The sequence below is a fragment of the Primulina eburnea genome, chromosome 11 (genome assembly GCF_022965805.1).
Source record: "Primulina eburnea isolate SZY01 chromosome 11, ASM2296580v1, whole genome shotgun sequence".
In the NCBI taxonomy this organism is placed as follows: domain Eukaryota; kingdom Viridiplantae; phylum Streptophyta; class Magnoliopsida; order Lamiales; family Gesneriaceae; genus Primulina; species Primulina eburnea.
Genome location: NC_133111.1, coordinates 35,760,107 through 35,781,045, shown reverse-complemented (window position 1 = coordinate 35,781,045; position 20,939 = coordinate 35,760,107). Strand labels below are relative to the sequence as shown.

Sequence of the window (20,939 nt, the reverse complement as noted above, 5' to 3'; positions counted from 1 at the left end):
GCCGGGCATTTATTCTCTTCCCATTAGTCAATAGCCCGGGCCTTTATACAAGCACCCGGGTATCTTACCACTCAGACCACCTCGAAAATTGCACTACACTCGAGTGTGATTGATACATGATGTCTAATTTGGGTTTGGAGTGTTCTAAAAGTCATCATAAGATTGTAGTATGGACAACCGACTTGCAATACTTAGTAGGTGGCATTGGAAACGAGGTATCTATCCCATTTTCTACTATAAATAACATGTATTAATGTCGATTATGAAATCTTTGAACTCTCAAGCACTCACATATATTCTCACATATATTCGCTTGTGTTCATCTTCAACCTGCTGACTTTAGTATCGGAGTGGCCACGTCAGACACCTTTCCGCGCCTATTCACGAGTTCCTTTCATTGTCTGCAGGTCATTATCGAAGCCATTATCTTCACTCAAATTCCTAAACACTAAATTATTGATTTGATCCGGTGGAGCTCCTTACTCGGATCATCCATTTCATCGAGATCACATCACCGACCAACATAGGGACAAAATAGATTGAATAGGAAATTGGTATTTTTCAAATAATTGATTATGAAGTGCAACTCAAATCCAATATTTCTTTCAGGTAAAAACTTGTGTGAAACAATCACACGGGTCGTATTTTGTAGGACATATCTCTTATTTAGATCATCTATGAAAAAATATAACCTTTTATGCTAAAAATATTATTTTCATTGTGAATATCAATAAGATTAACCTGTATCACAGATAAAGATTCGTGAGATCATCTCACAAGAAACATACTCTTTCTTTCATGATCAATTGCACTAACGTATATATAAATTGTTAAATATGTTTTCGTAACATTACCAAATTGAGTAAGAAGATGACAGTTAAATCTTTTACATTCTAAAACATTCTTATGGTTACGTTTCGATGGCTCTTTTAATTCATCTGGTAAGGACGTGTATTCTTTCCTCTTCGCAAATAATTATATCCAAATAGATAATTAACTTATATAACTGGAAATCTTATTAATAATACTTATTTTAATAAAAATACATGCATATTTTTTTCTAACCTGGTGCTTGTCAGTCTCTAGATTAACAATATCTTACTTAATCCTCGTCATTTGGATGTTAATTTCTAGATGGACCGGCGAACTTCATAATAAAGAAGAATACACCGATTGTTCCCTTGCATCGTTTATGTCAACGTCACATTAAAAAAAACATTAAAATTACAAAAATAAGAAAATGAAATGGAGAAGTAAAGCTGAAATTGGCAACATAAATTAAGAAAATTACGTACAAATAAAACATCAAATTTTACAACCAAAAAAAAATTATTTTGTTCGCCTGCTACGGACTAGGGTGACTGCAGGCGTCAGATGTAATATGAAATGCTGGTTTGTAGTGGATAGCTAGCTAGAAATCTAAATTTGGAAACGAAATTACAACGGCAAGAACTACTTTCAAAATCAATAGACTAATCAAATTGTTTTTGTCTCGGTATGGTTTTTTTTTTTTTTTCCGAAAGACTCGTTGATTTTCTAGAAAAATATAAAAACACAGATAAATGTAGAGAAAAATTGATGATATAGTTGCTTAGTTCCGACCATAAACTACATATAATTTTAAATATAAATATAAAGTTAAACAAAATGATGTGATTTAGGAAAATTAGTCGGTAATTTGGAGAAAAATACATCTGGCAATTATTTATTTGAGATTGTATGAATCCCTATTTTTGTTGGTCATCTTCTCTTTCTATTCCTGAATTTTTTTTTGGTGTTTTAATACCTGACAAAAGTCTAACTTACTTTTTACTCCATGTTTCATGCATTTTTACATTTTACCTTTTTTAATTAATAAAAAATTGTATGAATCCCTATTTTTGTTGGTCATCTTCTCTTTCTACTCCTCCTTCCCGCTTCCCACTCCTCTTCTCTTCTGTGCGAGCAACCATTTTTTTTCTTCAATTTCCTACTCGCCATTATCTATGAAACCCTTTCTCGTTTCCCATCGGCACAATTTACCATATTTTCCGCAGGTCTATGTAACTGAATCTTCCCACAAATCCATCACTCAACACCGTAAATCTGAGTAACCAAGTGTAGAAAATTCCCAGCAAAGAAGAGTCCCTACCAGCGCAAATCACACGTCCCAACATCCATTGTCGTCCTATTGCTGGAAACATAGCAAAAATCAGAAATTCTTGGTCGAATCAGCGTAGCTAAGGAGGAGAAAATATGCGCTTCATGTCACGTCCCGAAATTCAGGGTTGACATCGACGTTGTTTAGCAATCACACAATCGAAAACAACAAGCCTTGTAGCACAGTGTAAACCGAAAACTAGTTTATATCATAATATCTTATAGATAACAATGTCTTTTACAACCAAAAAATCAAAATGACAGAGTTTAATTGCGGAAACGCTAATACTATAGTAAAGGTTCAAACTTAATCTAATATCTTGAAGTCTCGAAATTCACCAGCCCCAAAACTGGTCCGACTCTTCCTCCTCGAGTTCTTCCTCAGGCTTATCTGGGAAATGATTTTAAGGGAGTGAGTATTTTGGGAAATACTCAGCAAGTAGGGATCTTTCGAGCACAATATAACAACATGCATAAAATTTCGAAAACACTAGACTTGTATAACATCATTCGTATCACATGCATAACATTTACCAAGCACTGAGATTCATCTACTTTCTATAGTTTACTGATGTCAGTCCCTAATTTTTACTCCTCTAAGGAGGCGATGCCATATAGCGGTTACATCTCCACCGCGTAAAGATCATATCATGATTGGGATTCTCACACATATACAGTCAACTCCTCACAGTGCTCAAAACTGTATGAAAATAAACAAAAGAAAAGAGTAGGAGAAGAATTGTACTCGAAGAATTTTCGAAAACAACATATGCATAAATTCAAATTTTCAACTTTAAAACAACCCACTTATAGTATATTTTGAGTGCTAAAAACGAGGAGTGCACGGCTTCGGATTGGATTGTTTCTTGCTCCTCGTTCGGGCAGCACTTCGGCTCATGATCTAAGCTAACTTTGGACAATTTTTGAGCAGAGTTTTGGCTAGGGAGAAGATGCTGAAACTCGAAATTTGCAGCAAGGGAATCTCGAAATTTGGTGTAGGGAAAGCTAAGAATGGTGGACTATTTATAAGGGAGGAGGATGAAGCTAAATTTGGCACTTAAAAAATGCCCAAAATTGTGCCAAATCTCACCAAATTTGACCTCAAATACCCTTGTCATGGCTGATGATTTAGCTACCTAAATTGTGGGATTTATTCATTGATTTACACCCATTGGTTGGCTCGAAAATTATAAGGCTAGGTGTAAGGATTTTGTGCACAAGTTTGATGGATTATTTCCAAAAACCTAGCATCTATCCATAACAATATTTAGACATTTAATCTAGTGGAAATTTCGAAATTCTCATGCAATATCATGCCTTAATTCTTCTAAACTTGTATGATATTCCAATCTTGGAAACCTCATTACCAAATTTTCGAAAATATGCATGCCTTAATGCCTAAACTAATACCATTTAATTAAATATTGCATTACCAAAAGTATTACAAAATAATCCCATCCAAAATATGTACCAAAATTTAATGGTCCTCCTAAATTTATATTTACACATGCAGATTTTCACACTTCATTTTCGGATTTCCGTGGAACTACCACCCTATAAAACTAATAAAGGTTGATTAAAGGGTACATATTTCAATTGTCGTTTATTTATCATCATTTTTGTAGTTGTAATGGTTTTTATTCGTAAAAACAATTTCTTTTCTTCAATACCATTTTCAATACACAAATATATTTATGACATTGTATGTTTGTAATATGATTGTGATTTGCGGAAAGATCCATCGGCCTCATAAAAGACATCGTAAGTGAAATAGTTGAAGAGGACCGGAAACAAAGTTTAGAGATGCAAGTTGCGGAAAGAAGCTTGAATCTACGGCAGATAATTTGCTCAGACAAACACCATTTGCACGAAAAAGGTTGAACAAAGTAATATGCTTGATTAAATCCAATTTGGGGTTTCTTTGTTAATAGATTTTGGTGCATTATTGTAAAATTGAATTTAGCACATTATTCTGGAATTAATTTTGTTGTTTTGACCGAGTACGAACATTAATGTGCATGATTTTGGGAACGAGTTTTGTTTAACAGAATATGTTAGTTTAGAGACTATGCTTGGAATGATAGTCATGTGAGATTAGTTCGGCTTGTCAAAATGAGTTTTTTTTTTTGGTTTATTTTAATAGAATGTTTTTGATTTGGTTTGACAGATGTGATTGTTATTTGATATTAGTTTCTGGATGTAAGATTGTAAGATCATTGTCATGTTTCCACTTGATTTCTTTTGTGCATGATTTTTTGTGTGATTTGACTTACCTTTTATCAAACAATTTTGAAAAGAATTATTGACTTATTACGATGATTTTATAGTAAAATATTTCTAAAATGAGTACTGAAATATTTGGACGATTTTGTTGAAATATAATGCTAATAGAAAAATTTCTGCTTCAATATTGTTTGAGCACAAAGGTCGATTTGGTTTGGTTGTGATTTTATTTTATGTAATTCATTTATCCCCATTATTTGAGTTATTATTAAAAGAAAGAAATTGTAGAATTAATTTTCTTTTTTGGATGTCCAATTTTTTTACGCATAAATCTACATAAACAAATTTTAATATTTTAGATATTCACGATCGATTTATTGATGGAAGTCGGTTCCGGGAGCGCAATAATTTCGTTTCTTGGAAGTTGCCGCTACGTCAATGGTCTTTATTTGATTTCAATTCCTAATGGTGCAACTCTATTAGAGATATTCCAGAGTTTAGGACGAAAATGTGCGGCTATTAATTTTGAATTAACGATATTGCAATACATGGCACCCCATGAGCAGATTGCATTAACCCTGAACGAAGATGATGATGTCCGAAATATGATAAACCTTCATAGTTGTTTGAAATTAAATATAATCAAATTGATAGTAGTTCCAAAAGATTATCAGAGCTTGTTCAACACAAATGTTGCGAGGTAACTTCATTATTTTTTGTTTGCATTATTTTTATTGTTTGTTTGCAAATTTCAGAAATTGCAAAGTTTATTAATGATTTATTGCTTGTTTTTTACTATTGTGCAGTACTTGAGTATTATTTGTGATATTTTATAGTTCAAGTTAAATTAGGTAAAAAAAATATTGATGTGTTTCCTCATATATTTTATTGATTTGTATTAAAATGGTTAGATTTGATTTTGATGATGAAGTTTGTTCAGACGGAGGTCACGGGCTTGACGTTGGCACTTTAACCAATTCTATTGATTCTTTGATTCATTGCATACGTGGTATTGGGCAAAAATTTAAAGATGCAGCCAAATTCAGGATTTGTCTTAAAAATTATGTTATTGCCAGTAGAAGATCTTTTAGTTACAAGAAAAATGAAAGTGATAAGATCTTAGTTGTTTGCACCAAAGAGAATTGTGAGTGGAAAATTTATGCCTCCAAACATAAATCGGACAATTCATTCGGCATAAGAAAGTGAAACCTAAGCCATAGTTGTTGGGATGACAATTTGCGGAGTAGAGATCACCCTAAAATTGATTCATCCTAGGCAGCTAATGTTGTGAAGGAGAAGTTAAGGGGAGAGCCATCATATCCCCCATGTACAATGATGAAGGACATTTAAAGAGATTATGGAGTAGAACTTGAATATCATAAAGTTTGGGCGGGTAAAGAGATGACAATGCATGATATTCATGGAACTAATAAGGGGTCGTATGATAAATTACAATGGTATTGTCATGCTGTTAAAGAAACAAATCTTGGGAGTTTTGTTGAATGTGAAATTGATTCGATGACAAACAAATTTAGATGATTATTCATATGTTTTTACGCATGTCTTGTTGGTTTTATTAGTGTTTGTCGGCCATTAATATTTTTGCATGGAACTCGCATTACGAACAAGTACAAATGATTTTTATTAGGCGTTGTGGCAAAAGATGCGAATGATGATATTTTTACACTTGCGTATGCAGTTGTTGATGTAGAAAACGATTCTAATTGAGAATGGTTTTGTTACCAGTTAAATCATGTCTTGTCATCCCAATACATCTTGATATTCCGTAGCTACATTTTTTTCTCTGATCGAAATCCTGGACTGATCAAAGCTATTCAGTATGTGTTCCATGGTAACATATGGTCGATAACTTTGTCAAGCAGGTTTGTCTTATGTTGATTTTTCAATATTTTAGCCATTTGTTTTTTTTTATTGTTTATCAGTTGTTTATTATCTTTAATGTTTTTAAATTTAATTTTTGTAGGTATTGCGTAGGTATCCTCTCCATAACAAGAAACATTAGTCTTCTGTTTTGGAGAAAGCTGCGTACACCCCATCAAGACATGAGTTTTTGCAGCATATCAAAAGCATAATCGATTTGATGCCGCTTGCCCAGGAGTTTCTTGTGAGTGTGTCCCCATAAAATTGGGCCAATTCTATGTTTGTGGGTGAGCGATGGGGTGTCATTAATAATAATATTGTTGAAAGCTGGAACAATTGGGTAAAACCATCGCGATATCTACATATTGTGTGTATGATAGATAATATACGAATTCAAATAATGAGCATGATGCACAAAAGACGAGAAAAAACATTGGAGATGACCGGAGAACTAAGTCCAAGAAATGAGAACATTACAAAAACCAACATTGTTATCCTCATCACTCATCATTCACCTCATGGACAAATCATTTTAAACCCTTTGAACAAGCCTCGTTCATCAGACAAAATCGCCAAAGCAATCCAAGCTCTATACCATTTCATTGATGTATTCCATTCTTCATTCCAAAATGTAGGGTTATCTCTAGCAAAACATTCACCTCATAGACAAACATAAACACCACAATTCAAATCATTTCCTTGTTGTCGACATTTTAACGCAATCACTTCACCTTTGTCAATATCACAATTTTTCACATTCTAAAGATATCCAGACATAAATTTGGCCTAAAAAAATAATTCAATCAATATTAGTTTTCTAAGAAATCATAAAAGATGTGACGTGCACTTTTGTTTAAAACAAAAAGTTTTTTTTTGTATCCGACTTGCAATTTTCTTTGTTGCACCTTTGTAAATGGGACCACTAAGAGAATCTCTTAGTGTGAAATATTGATCAACTCTAGTATACCCGAGCAAGATCCAATGTGCTCTGTAACTAATCAGAAAAATTATGTGCTTACATTGTTCTAGAACCTCTTTGTTTAGTTCGGACAGCTTGCTCAATGTACTCCCGTCCAACTATGATGTAACTTTTGAAAAATCTTTATCTTCACCCTCTTCTGCTTCATTTTCTCGAGCATCCGAATTATGTTCATCTATGCAAATTTTAAAAAATATTGTTAACTATCATTTTGATGAAAACATTCTTTAATTAACATCAACAATTTGTACCTGGACATTGAGAGACATGCAGTATATCTCATGCTCATATATATGTTTTTTATTGCTCAAAGTATTGAAATAGGCACGAATAAGGTCATATCGTAGTTCGTTGCCAAAGAAACAAAGCAGTAAGTCGTGCCCATGCAATATTACGTCATCATCTTGCCACACTACACTACTACAAAGCCAAAATAACAAACCTAACAACTCAAACAAACAAAAAATGGCAAATTATTATTTCAAAAAATTTTAAAAAACAATATCTTTTTACTCCAAAATATCCCCGCATATGTACTTTTCAATAGTCTCTCTCTTCTTTTGATATCTGATCATGACCATCATAGTCTTGTCTTCCTCGGAACTCCTACAAAGATTCCTCTACGGCAATTTCAGCTATACCTTTAACATCAATATCATCTTGTATAAAAACAAGAAATATGCAAATATGAAATTCATTAACAAAATTTAAGAACTAACAAATCATAAAAAATATAAATTGTTTTTAGGTATTGTCAAACAAATGAATTTTAAATTACCAGATCCAAGAGAGGTGATGATTCTTGTTTTTTCTTGCGCTTTGCGGTCGTACTAGGATGTGTCAAATAGTCAGGATGTTTTTCTTTTTCAACATATCTGTTGTCATGGCCCAGCCCTCTTGTGATATTGTCCGTTTTGGCCCGATGCCTCACGACTTTAAAACACGTCACAAGGGGTTGCTACATGCTCATTTAAATGCCCAGCATATCTCCCGTGGCTTAGCGATGTGAGATTTCGCCTAAGAGCCTTCACCGCCTCCTTTCAAGACTTAGCGTCCTCGCTGAGATTTACCCCATCATCCCAAACTCACGCGGAGTCGATCTGATACCAAATGTCACGGCCCAGCCCACTTGTGATATTGTCTGCTTTGGCCCGATACCTCACACCTTTAAAACGCGTCATAAGGGATTGCTACACTCTCATTTAAATGCTCAGCATCTCTTCCGTGGTTTAACAACGTGGGATTTCGCCTAAGGGCCTTAAAGAGGCCTCACGGCTGTAAAACGCGTCACAAGAGGTTGCTACACGCTCATTTAAATGCCCAATATCTCTCCTGTGGTTTTGCGATGTGAGATTTTTCCTTAGGGCCTTCACCCCCCTTTCGGGACGCATCGTCCTCGCTGAGGTTTGCCTCACTATCCCAAAATCATACGGAGTCGCTCTGATAGCAAATGTCACGGCCCAGCCCACTGGTGATATTGTCTGCTTTGGCCCGAGGCCTCACGGCTTTAAAACGCATCACAATGGGTTGCTACACGCTCATTTAAATGCCCAACATCTCTTCTGTGGTTTAGCGATGTGGGATTTCATCTAAGGGTCTTAAAGAGGCCTCACGGCTTTAAAACGCGTCACAAGGGGTTGCTACACATTCATTTAAATGCCCAACATCTCTCCCGTGGTTTTGTGATGTGAGATTTCGTCTAAGGGCCTTCACCCCCCCTTTCGGTATGCAGCGTCTTCTCTGAGGTTTGCCCCACCATCCGGAGTCGCTCTGATACCAAATGTCACGGCCCAGCCCCTTGTAATATTGTCCGCTTTGGTCCGAGGCCTCATGGCTTAAAATGCGTCACAAGGGCTTGTTACACGCTCATTAAAATAATCAGCATCTCTCCCGTGGTTTAGCGATGTGTAACAACCCCTCGTAATGCGTTGTAAAGCCGTGAGGCATCGGGCCAAAGCGGACAATATTACAAGTGTGCTGGACTGTGACATCTGTTTTTTTTAACCGTCTTCACAACTAGATGATTTTGGATTATAAATAATCATTTCTTTCCCTTCTCCAATGTCAGTACCTATGTGCAAGTTGTCTCCAGAATTTGTGTTGATTTCCACTTCGTCCACAACCACTCTCACGTAACTCTCCACTTTAATGTTGTCTTTTGTGTTCGTTTTCACTTTATTCTTAAACACTTCATTCAAACTTTCAACTGCAGAATCAACATGTCCATTCACATCTTGCTCGGTATGACCTTCATCATACATATGTGTCGCATCCTTCAAGACAAATCGGGTTATATCATCTTCAACCACTTCATTTTTTTCCTTCAACACTTTAATCTCATTTTCAAGCCTTTTTATCTGATCCAACAATTCTGGATCATTGTATCGAGACTGAACTTGAAAATATACTCTCTATTTCATCAACGAGTTTTTATTCCTCCTCGAATGGTTTGATCGACACAATCTAACAACATTACAGACAAATTTTTAGTTTTATTAATGCATGTACACAAAACCATAGGATGATGTAGTTTAAATTGCGCAAACCTTGTTTTATCTCACCGCTATTAATATAGCCTCTACGCCTTTAGGATTCACGGGAATCTTGCTCTTTCCCCACTTGAATAAACGAGAAAAGCAATGTAAAATACAAGGTTCACCAAGTATAGGAACTCTTTCATACACCCAAGCCTATACAATTAAAATGATTAGCATTTACTACAACCAACAATAACATATATAAGCTTGAAAAAGAGAAAGAAAATACCATCAATCCAACTATCCAACCTCCCATATACTTTATCATTTTTTTCACTTTCGAGAATCTAAGATGATCTTCAATTTCATCACGCAAAAACCTAAAGGCTGCATCTCCCCAACCATTTCCAAAAAAAGTTTCCAAATTGTCCAAGTATTGGAAAATAAACTTTGGTGTTCCAAAATTACTAATAGGAAATATAACACAACTAAAAAGCAGCAAAATAAAAAAATCTGAACAAATCATCAATCTCAAACTCATTCCCGGCCAACTCAAAAAACTTCTCTGTTATGACATTTCTCTGCACACAGTTCACTCCCTTGAAATGACGCTCAAGGAAGTTTAAACCCAACTTTAAATCGATGTTAACAGGTTGACCAACGCTCGACAACCCTATAACGATAGAGAATTCCCTCAGAGTGAATGCACCATGTTATTGCTTCCAAAACAAAAGTTGCATGTCTCTACTTCAAAGCGTTTAAGCATTGAATAGACTCTTGATGTGTTTATATAAAGCTTTTGGATCTTCAACCAAGGTGCAAGGGGTGAAGCTTCTATCCTCTACAATTGTAACTCACCCAATTTAGGAACCAATTGATCCATCACGGCTAAAAACCTTTTTGCCGGATACCTTGAGTAACCCTCTTTAACAGAGGGTCTAATATCTCCATCATTATCAGCCGTATTTTATTTACTCTTCTTTTTAGTCTTTGCCGTTCTAATCCACATAAAAATAATTACAATCTTAGACACGAATAATAACTCAAAAAATGTCACGGTAAATTGACACGAATAACTCACGAAATTAGACAAATAAGTTTGTACAAACATGAACAACCAATCTCAAATAAATATCTCATGACAGTACATAATGGTCTTACATGTGGAAACATAATAATGATCTTATATGCGGAAACTAATATCAAATATCAGTCTCATTCTGTCAAACCAAAACAAACACATTCTGTCAAAATAAATCAAAACAAACTCATTTTTACAATCTGAACTCATCTCACATAACTATCATTCCAAGCATATTCTCTAAACTAACACATTCAGTTAAACAAAAATAGTTCCCAAAATCATGTACATTAATGTACGTATTCGGTCAAAACAACAAAATTCAATTTCAGAATAATGAGCTAAATTCAATTTCACAATAATGCACCAAAATTTATTAACAAAAAAACCATAAATTGGATTTAATCAAGAATATTACTTTGTTCAACTTTCTTTGTGCAAATGGTGTTTGTCCGAGCAAATTCTCTGCCGTAAATTCAAGCTTCTTTCCGCAAATCGCATTCCTAAACTTTGCTTTGTGCCCTCTTCAACTATTTCACTTTCGATGTCTTTTATGGGGCCGATGGTTCTTTCCGCAAATCACAATCCTATTACGAACATACAACATTATAAATCCATTTGTGTATTGAAAATGGGATTGAAGAAAATAAATTGTGTTTACTCACAAAAACCATTACAACTACAAAAATGATGACAAATAAACGACAATTGAAATGTACCATTTGTCACGTCCCGATACCGGGATGAGTTGACATCCTGCGTTGTTTTACAATTATTCAATCGTAAATCAACAAGCCTCGTAGTACAGTGTACAACCAAACCAGTCTTTTTCATAAAACATACATTGTCTTTACAACGTAATCAACTTAACAAACGAGTGCGGAAGCGAACAACGTAAAAATAAAATATAGCCAAATTCCAAATTATGTCTTGATCAACTGAAACCTTGTTACCATCCCCAGAAATGTATTTGCTCTTCTTCTTCAACTTGTTTTTCATTCTTATCTGGGAGTGAGAGGGGTAAGGGTGAGTATTTTGTGAAATACTCAGCAAGTGGGGGCCGATCGATCACAATAACACAAGGATATACATATATAGATCTTAACAATCCGAAATTTTCCGTGTCTCAACAAACGTCGGAACAATAAATAGACAAAATGATAGATACGACATAACTTATATATATTTATGTAAATGTTAAATGAATTTTATGTCACAATAATAATTCATAACAAAATCAAGCCATGATATTAACAATGAGCAAACATAACTTATCATATGCATATAGACATATCATATATTATTCGTATTGCACTGTTATTTCATCTTATTATCCATGGTGTTACTGATCATTCCCCTATATGTAATTCCTCTAAGGGGTGAGGCCATATATCGGTTATTTTTACCCACCGCACCAGGGCCATAAACTTGTCATATCTTATCATGTTTTAGGAAAATTTTCCTTTTTTATCATTTCTAACTTGAATCATAACAGTGCCTTTAAACATAATTCTTAGAATACACCAATTTTGTGTTTAAGAATATATATTAAAATATAACATGAAACGAAGACAACAAAATTTTGAAATGAAAGGAACATGCACTTGAAATTGATTTAAACATGCTTAACAATTTATCGAAACGAAATATTCATATATCAAATCGAAGGAATATATCATGTCGATCGAATTTTCGAAAACATACTTAAATACTTTAAAACATAAGCCCACTTACAGAAAGGTGTTCCAAAATTACGGAAGAAACAAGCTGGAATTTATAGTCCGAAAATCCGTAAATTAGCTAAACTCGTTTGGAATCCGAGCAGTTTTCTTGCCGAAGGGTTTCACAAAATTTGACCGTATGGATGAGGCTGAAATTTTGATATGATGTTTAAAACATATGAAAGTGTAATATGAACGGTGGAGATTAGATTTTATTAAACCATTGGACTGGAAGTTTCTCTCGAAAATTAACAGAATTTCTAGCTCGAAAATATCACTCAAGAAAAGGTTGATGGTGTTCAAGCTTCATTCATGCTCTAGTTTGAGAGGTTTATGGCGTGTCTTCCCTCATTCTGAAAACATATATTTATAGGTAAGATTGGATAATAATTCTTATAATTTATGCATGCTTTAAAATATTTTAATTATTTTAGTCAAAAATTTGGGCACAATTGTTTTTCAATGTTTTGGACTCATGTTTGTCAATGTTTTGAGCTCATGTTTGTCAATGTTTTGAACTCCATAATACCTAGTAAATATAATACTAATACTAATAATTAATAATAATAAATCATATTCTTACATTCCTCCCTCCTTATTGGAAGTTTCGTCCCTGAAACTTGAATTTTCTTGATTTTCGAACAGATAGGGATATTGCTCGAACATCTTCTCTTTTAGTTCCCAAGTAGCTTCTCTTTCGGTGTGATTAGACCACTGTATCTTAACATAGGAAATGTTGTTTCGCCTTAATACTTGTTCTTTTGTGTCCAAAATTCGAATTGGAACTTCTTCGTATCTTAGTTTTTCATTCAGATTACTTTCCATCAGGAGCGGTTCAATTTCAAGAACATGACTTGGATCTGGGATGTATTTCCTCAATTGTGAAACATGAAATACATTATGAATTCTTGACATATCTGGTGGCAATGCTAGTCTGTAGGCCAATGTTCCGATTCTTTCTAAAATTTCAAAAGGTCCTATGTATCGAGGATGTAATTTCCCAGCTTTATTGAATCGATCCTTTCATGGGAGAAATTTTACGTAAGCTTTTTCTCCAACGGTGAACTCCACTGGTCTCCTCTTTAGATCAGCCCAACTTTTCTGTCGATCTTGAGCAATTTTGAGTCTTTCTTTAATGATTGTTACTTTGTCCACGGTTTCTTGGACAAGTTCAGGTCCAGTTATGGATTTCTCTCCTACCTCATCCCAATATAGAGGTGATCGACATTTTCGGGTACAGAGCTTCGTATGGAGCCATTCCAATACTGCTATGATAACTGTTATTGTAAGCGAACTCAATTAAAGGTAGATATTCACTCCAATTACCACTGAATTCTAAAACACATGCTCGTAGCATATCTTCAAGGGTTTGTATTGTTCTCTCTGTTTGGCCATCAGTTTGAGGGTGATAAGCTGTACTGAGAGTAACCTTAGTCCCCATAGCTTGTTGAAAACTTTTCCAGAACCGAGATACAAATCTTGGATCTCTATCAGACATAATGCTTGCCGGAACTCCATGTAATCGCACAATATTGTCCATGTATATGGTAGCCAATTTTTCCAGATTATAATTCATGCGGACAGGTAGAAAATGTGCAGATTTTGTGAGTCTATCTACGATTACCCATATTCCATTATGACTTTGCCTATACTTTGGTAAACCTACTACAAAATCAAAGGAAATATGTTCTCATTTCCATTCTGGAATTTCCAAGGGTTGAAGAAGTCCTCCAGACCGTTGATGTTCAGCTTTAACTTGTTGACAGACCTGACATCTAGAGATGTATTCTGCTACATCCTTTTTCATTCCGCTCCACCAAAAATTTTTCTTTAAATCTTTGTACATATTTGTACTGCCGGGGTGGACCGAAAATTTTGATTTATGTGCTTCAGACATTACTTCCTGTCGAAGATTCTCGATGTTTGGTACACACAATCGTCCTTTCATCCACAAAACTCCCTTCTCGTCTATATGAAGATATTGTGACTTCTTTTCTTTGACTTGTTCTTTAAGTTTTGTCAAATTAGGATCTTGATTCTGTCTTAACTTGATTGTTTCTTGAAAGCATGGTTGTGCAGAAAGTGAAGCTAGGATCACTTTACCCATGTTTTTCCTACTTAAAGCATCAGCTACCTTATTTTCCTTTCCCGGGTGATAGCTTATTGTTAAATCATAATCTTTTAACAATTCAATCCATTTTCTCTGCCTCATGTTCAATTCTTTATGTGTGAACAAATACTTGAGACTTTGATGATCTGTGAAGATCTCGCATTTGGCGCCATAAAGATAATGCCTCCAAATTTTTAAGGCAAAAACTACCGCAGCTAGTTCAAGGTCGTGAGTAGGATGATTTTTCTCGTACGGCTTCAATTGTCTTGATGCATATGCGATTACTCTTCCTTCTTGCATGAGTACACATCCTAAACCCTCTTTTGATGCGTCACTGTAAATGGTAAAGCTTTTGTCCTCAGTGGGTAGAACCAGTACTGGTGTAGATGCAAGCTTTTCCTTGAGCGTTTGGAAGCTCTTTTCACACTCCTCACTCCAGTTAAATTTTGAGTTCTTTTGTGTGAGTTTTGTAAGAGGCGTAGCTATTGAAGAGAAACCTTCAACAAATTTTCGATAGTAACCTGCCAATCCCAGAAAGCTTCGAATTTCAGTTACTGTCTTAGGTCTCGGTCAGCCAGTGATTGCTTCCACCTTTTTAGGGTCCACAGGTACTCCTTCTTTTGAAATGATATGGCCTAAGAAAGTCACACTTTTTAGCCAAAATTCGCATTTCTTGAATTTCGCGTACAACTCTTTTTCTCTTAACATCTGAAGAGTCAGTTGAAGATGTTCTTTGTGATCCTCTTCACTTGGGGAATATACGAGAATGTCATCGATAAATATCACCACAAATTTGTCGAGAAATGGCTTGAATACTCTGTTCATGAGATCCATGAAATCTGCTGGAGCATTTGTCAATCCAAATGGCATTACCGTAAACTCATAATGGCCATATCTTGTTCTGAATACTGTCTTTGGAACGTCTTCTGGTTTGACCTTCAGTTGATGATATCCTGTCCTCAAATCAAGCTTGGAAAATATTGTGGCTCCTTTGAGTTGATCGAAAAGATCATCTATCCTTGGAAGAGGATATCTGTTTTTGATTGTGATCTTGTTGAGTTCTCTATAATCGATACACAATCTCATACTTCCATCTTTTTTCTTTACAAATAAGACTGGAGCTCCCCAAGGAGAGACACTTGGTCTGATTTGTTTCTTGTCTAACAACTCTTGGACTTGTTCTTTTAGCTCATTGAGTTCTGCTGGAGCCATTCGATAGGGTGCCTTTGATATTGGTGTAGCACTTGGTACCAAGTTAATCTCGAATTCTATCTCACGGTCCGGGACCATTCCAGGTAACTCTTCTGGAAAGACATATGAAAATTCTTGTACCACTGGAATATCTTCTATCTTGAGCTCGACTCCTTCTTTCACTTCATTTACCATTGCTAGATAAACTATTTCTCCAGACTTCATGGCTTTCCAGGTTTGAGATGCAGAAAGGAGGGATTTACGTTTCTTAGCCTTGCCATGGTATGTGATTTCTTTTTGGCTTGGAGTTCGGAGTTTGATAATCTTACGCCGCCAATCTACTATTGCATGACTCTTGGATAACCAATCCATTCCCAGAATAACGTCGAACTCCACCATGTTGACTTGAATCAATTCAGCGTTGAATGTGTTTTCATTGATATATACTATGCAGTTCCGATGTATCTTTTGTGTTTCAATTGTTTTACTGGTGGGAGTAGCAATTCTAAAAGGTTCAACAAGTATCTCTGGTATAGCCCCTAACTTCTTAGTGAATCTCTTTGAAATAAATGAATGTGTGGCACCACAGTCAAACAACACATAAGCTGAAATTTTATTGATTATAATGGTATCTGCCACGACATCGTTTGCATCATCTGTCTCTTCTTGAGTTATGGCAAACATACGAGCATTGGTCTTATTCTCCTTTGGTTTGTTGGGGGTAGCATTAGTGTCTGACCATGTCATTTTCTTTAATGGTTCAGGACAATTAGCAATTCGGTGTCCCATCTTCTCACAATTGAAGCAAGCACCAGTGTGCCTTCGACATTCTCCAATGTGTCGGTAGTTGCATAATGGACACAGTTTTATGCTTGAGAATATCGTAGTTGAATTGGAAGGAGTTCCCTTGAATGGTCCACTCGATTGATTTGACCTTTTAACTGGTTGTTTACCTTGAAAAGATTGTCCAGTAAGAGGTCGTTTATTTTTATTTTCATCTTCTCGGCGCTTGATATCTGTCTCAGCTCTAATGGCTGCTCCCATTAAATCATCAAAACCTGTGGGTTGGTAAACTGACAGAGCTGATTGGATACGGCTGTTCAGACCTCGTTTGAAACGATGCATCTTCAGTATATCATCTGCCATGATGGCAGGAGCATAGGTTCCAAGGGAGTTGAATTTAGAAGTGTACTCCACAACAGACATATCCGGGGTTTGAGTAAAATTCTCAAATTCACTCAACAATTTTAATCTCAACTCTGCTGGATAGTATTGTTTCAAGAATGCTTCTCGAAATCTTTTCCATGTGATTGGTCCGACTTCTGTCATATTTGCTGAGATTGTCTCCCACCATATGGCCGCCTTTTCTTCTAGGAATGGTGTCACCACAGTCACTTTTAGTTCATTTGGCACTTCAAGCAATTGGAGTTGTGTCTTAATATTCTTGAGCCAGCCTTGACCAACTTCTGGGTCAGGGTTTCCGTCAAACGTTGGGGCTCGATTCCTCCGAAGAGATTCATAATGGTGTTTGATTTCATTCGGTGGTGGAGGTGGTGGTGGCTGATTAGTGTTGGTATTTAAATGGCTCATTCCTTGGAGGGTTGTTTCCATAATTGTTGCTATGGCCATTAAATCTTCTCTGCTAAGGCCAACTCTCGCTGGTGGTGGTGTATCTTCGTTATTATTGTTGTTGCAATCATTGTTGCGATTGGCATATCGCGGGTTGCGGTTGCTACGATGGGGTCTCTCTGCCATTTCCTACACGCATGAGAATTTCTAAGAGGTTAGAATAATTATGTACAAAAATATTGAAAATTATCTCAAATATGAAATCAATCAAGGAATAGATCAAATAAACTTTTTATTGATTCCAATGAAAAGGAAAAGCAATACAAATCAAAGTTTTCAGAAGTACAATGATAAGAAGTAAAAGAAAGGAAATGAATTATCAATCCTTATTACAAATAGTCACGACACTAAATACTCAATCATCTAAAATCTCGCCATCTCCTAGTACTTCATCTTCCATTTGTTCTTCTACCGATTCTACTTCCGGCTCTAATGCCATAACGATGGCATCCTCAAGGAGGATGAACATGATTCTGCGACTGTTCATTTTGCATAGTCAAATTCTGCACCGAATTCTGCAGTTCTTGAATGGTTGCCTCATCTTGCTGACGGCGTTGTTTTTCCATTAGCAACATCTGTTGAATCTGAGACTGTAGTGCTTGGGATTCCTCTAACATTCGTTGGCGTAATCCATCCATTTCAAGGGCTATTGTTTGGGAAGCCTCTATTTTTTTCTTGGTAATTTCGTGTTGTTTTTCTTCTGAGTTAAGGTAATAAGCAAACCTTTGCACGTCAGCCTGAAGATGATCTTTGATATCTTCTAGTTCTTGTTTTTCCTTCTTCATATTTTCATATTCCAAATCTTTGGCTAACAATTGATCATGATATTTTTGTTGTTCCTCGTAAAGTTGCGCTCTAAGATGCGCCATTGCAATTTCGTGGTCGCTAAGGGCGAGTTCACGCATACGTTTGGGTATTTCAGCGCGAGTACGGAGAGCCATTTCCTGAAATAAAACAAATGAAAAGGCTTAGAACAAGGAGTTATGATATTCACGATTATTACCAAAAACGGCAAAACGTGATTTTTGGATGCTTCAACAATAGAATTTTGCGATTTTCAGATGTCACGATAAGAATAGTGAATATTGTTCATTGGTAGGAATTCGCTAGGTTCTTGCCAAAAACTGACTCTGTCAAATTTCCTATGGCAATTTCTCAGCCGGATTATGAAGCTGGAGGGCTCTGATACCACTTAAATGTCATGTCCCGATACCGGGGTGAGTTGACATCCGGAGTTGTTTTACAATTATTCAATCGTAAATCAACAAGCCTCGTAGTACAGTGTACAACCAAACCAGTATTTTCATAAAACATACATTGTCTTTACAACGTAATCAACTTAACAAACGAGTGCAGAAGCGAACAACGTAAAAATAAAAGATAGCCAAATTCCAAAGTATGTCTTGATCTACTGAAACCTTGTTACCATCCCCAGAAATGCATTTGCTCTTCTTCTTCAACTTGTTTTTCATTCTTATCTGGGAGTGAGAGGTGTAAGGGTTAGTATTTTGTGAAATACTCAGTAAGTGGGGGCCGATCGATCACAATAACACAAGGATATACATATATAGATCTTAACAATCCGAAATTTTCCGTGTCTCAACAAACGATCGGAACAATAAATAGACAAAATGATAGATACGACATAACTTATATATATTTATGTAAATGTTAAATGAATTTTATGTCACAATAATAATTCATAACAAAATCAAGCTATGATATTAACAATGAGCAAACATATCTTATCATATGCATATAGACATATCATATATTATTCGTATTGCACTGTTATTTCATCTTATTATCCATAGTGTTACTGATCAGTCCTCTATATGTAATTCCTCTAAGGGGTGAAGGCCATATATCGGTTATTATTACCCACCGCATCAGGACCATAAACTTGTCATATCTTATCATGTTTTAGGAAAATTTTCTTTTTTTACCATTTCTAACTTGAATCATAACAGTGCCTTTAAACATAATTCTTAGAGTACACCAATTTGGTGTTTAAGAATATATATTAGAATATAACATGAAACGAAGACAACAAAATTTTGAAATGAAAGGAACATGCACTTGAAATTGATTTAAACATGCTTAACAATTTATCGAAACGAAATATTCATATATCAAATCGAAAGAATATATCATGTCGATCGAATTTTCGAAAACATACTTAAATACTTTAAAACATAAGCCTACTTACAGAAAGGTGTTCCAAAATTACGGAAGAAACAAACTGGAATTTATCGTCCGAAAATCCGTAAATTAGCTAAACTCGTTTGGAATCCGAGCAGTTTTCTTGCCGAAGGGTTTCACAAAATTTGACCATATGGATGAGGCTGCAATTTTGATATGATGTTTAAAACATATGAAAGTGTAATATGAACGGTGGAGATTAGATTTTAATAAACCGTTGGACTGGAAGTTTCTCTCGAAAATTAACAGAATTTCTAGCTCGAAAATATCACTCAAGAAAAGGTTGATGGTGTTCAAGCTTCATTCATGCTCTAGTTTGAGAGCTTTATGGTGTGTCTTCCCTCATTCTCAAAACATCTATTTATAGGTAAGATTGGATAATAATTCTTATAATTTATGCATGCTTTAAAATATTTTAATTATTTTAGTCAAAAATTTGGGCACAATTGTTTTTCAATTTTTTGGTCTCTTGTTTTTCAATGTTTTGAGCTCATGTTTGTCAATGTTTTGAACTCCATAATACCTAGTAAATATAATACTAATACTAATAATTAATAATAATAAATCATATTCTTACACCATTTAATCGTCCTTTATTCGTTTTATAGGGTGATAGTTCCACGGAAATCTGAAAATGAAGCGTCTATTTTCTCCTCCTTGGCTACGCTGCTTCGACCCAGAATTTTTGGTTTTTGCAACGTTTCCGGCATTAGGAAGGCAATGGATGCTGGGATATGTGGTTTGCGCTGATAAGGACTCTGTTATACTGGGAATTTTCTACGCTTGGTTACGCAGATTTATGGTTTTGAGCGATGGATTTGTGGGAAGATTCAATTACATAGACCTGCAGAAAATATGTTCAATTGTGCCGATAGGGAACGGGAAAGGGTTTCATAGATAATGATGAGTAGGAAATTGAAGGAAAAACAAACTATTACTCGCGCAGAAGAGAATAGGAGTGAGAAACAGGAAGGAGGAGTAGAAAAAGAAGATGACCAATAAAAATAGGGATTCATATAATTTTTTATTAGTTAAAAAAGAGTAAAAATATAAAAACGCATGAAATATGGAATAAAAAGTAATTTAGACTTTTATCAAATATTAAAACATAAAAAAAATTGATGGAAACTAATCTTAAATAAATAATGGTCACGTATATTTTTCTCCAAATTGCCTAAAATGAGTTCAAATTGGGTTTTTTTAGCGACTCTGTTATACTGGGAATTTTCTACGCTTGGTTACGCAGATTTATGGTTTTGAGCGACGGATTTGTGGAAAGATTCAGTTACATAGACCTGCAAAAAAT

The 20,939-nt window shown here is 35.3% G+C and overlaps 2 protein-coding genes across 2 annotated transcripts; both read right to left on the bottom strand.

Annotated features, from left to right (window-relative positions):
* Nucleotides 1-13,080: 13,080 nt before the first annotated feature.
* LOC140805574 (uncharacterized) lies at nt 13,081-14,019 on the bottom strand. The gene is made up of 2 exons (XM_073161837.1): nt 13,931-14,019; nt 13,081-13,435 (listed from the first exon to the last, which is right to left on the bottom strand). The coding sequence occupies exons 1-2, from the start codon at nt 14,017-14,019 to the stop codon at nt 13,081-13,083; spliced, it is 444 nt and encodes a 147-aa protein (XP_073017938.1).
* A 172-nt stretch (nt 14,020-14,191) lies between these two features.
* LOC140805573 (uncharacterized) lies at nt 14,192-17,557 on the bottom strand. The gene is made up of 2 exons (XM_073161836.1): nt 15,751-17,557; nt 14,192-15,132 (listed from the first exon to the last, which is right to left on the bottom strand). Exons 1-2 carry the CDS (start codon nt 17,555-17,557, stop codon nt 14,192-14,194), a joined length of 2,748 nt encoding a protein of 915 aa, XP_073017937.1.
* Between the last annotated feature and the right edge of the window lie 3,382 nt (nt 17,558-20,939).

What these genes read in the sequence shown, in the direction of transcription:
- LOC140805574 (XM_073161837.1), bottom strand. Translation starts at nt 14,019, where the DNA reads ATGGAGTTCCGGCAAGCATTATGTCTGATAGAGATCCAAGATTTGTAT. An exon ending in AACAAGCTATGGGGACTAAG is followed by an intron (nt 13,436 to 13,930) that starts GTTACTCTCAGT and finishes ATTGGCCTACAG; the next exon opens with ACTAGCATTGCCACCAGATA.
- LOC140805573 (XM_073161836.1), bottom strand. Translation starts at nt 17,557, where the DNA reads ATGGCAGAGAGACCCCATCGTAGCAACCGCAACCCGCGATATGCCAAT. An exon ending in CAAGAAACAAATCAGACCAA is followed by an intron (nt 15,133 to 15,750) that starts GTGTCTCTCCTT and finishes TGGGATTGGCAG; the next exon opens with GTTACTATCGAAAATTTGTT.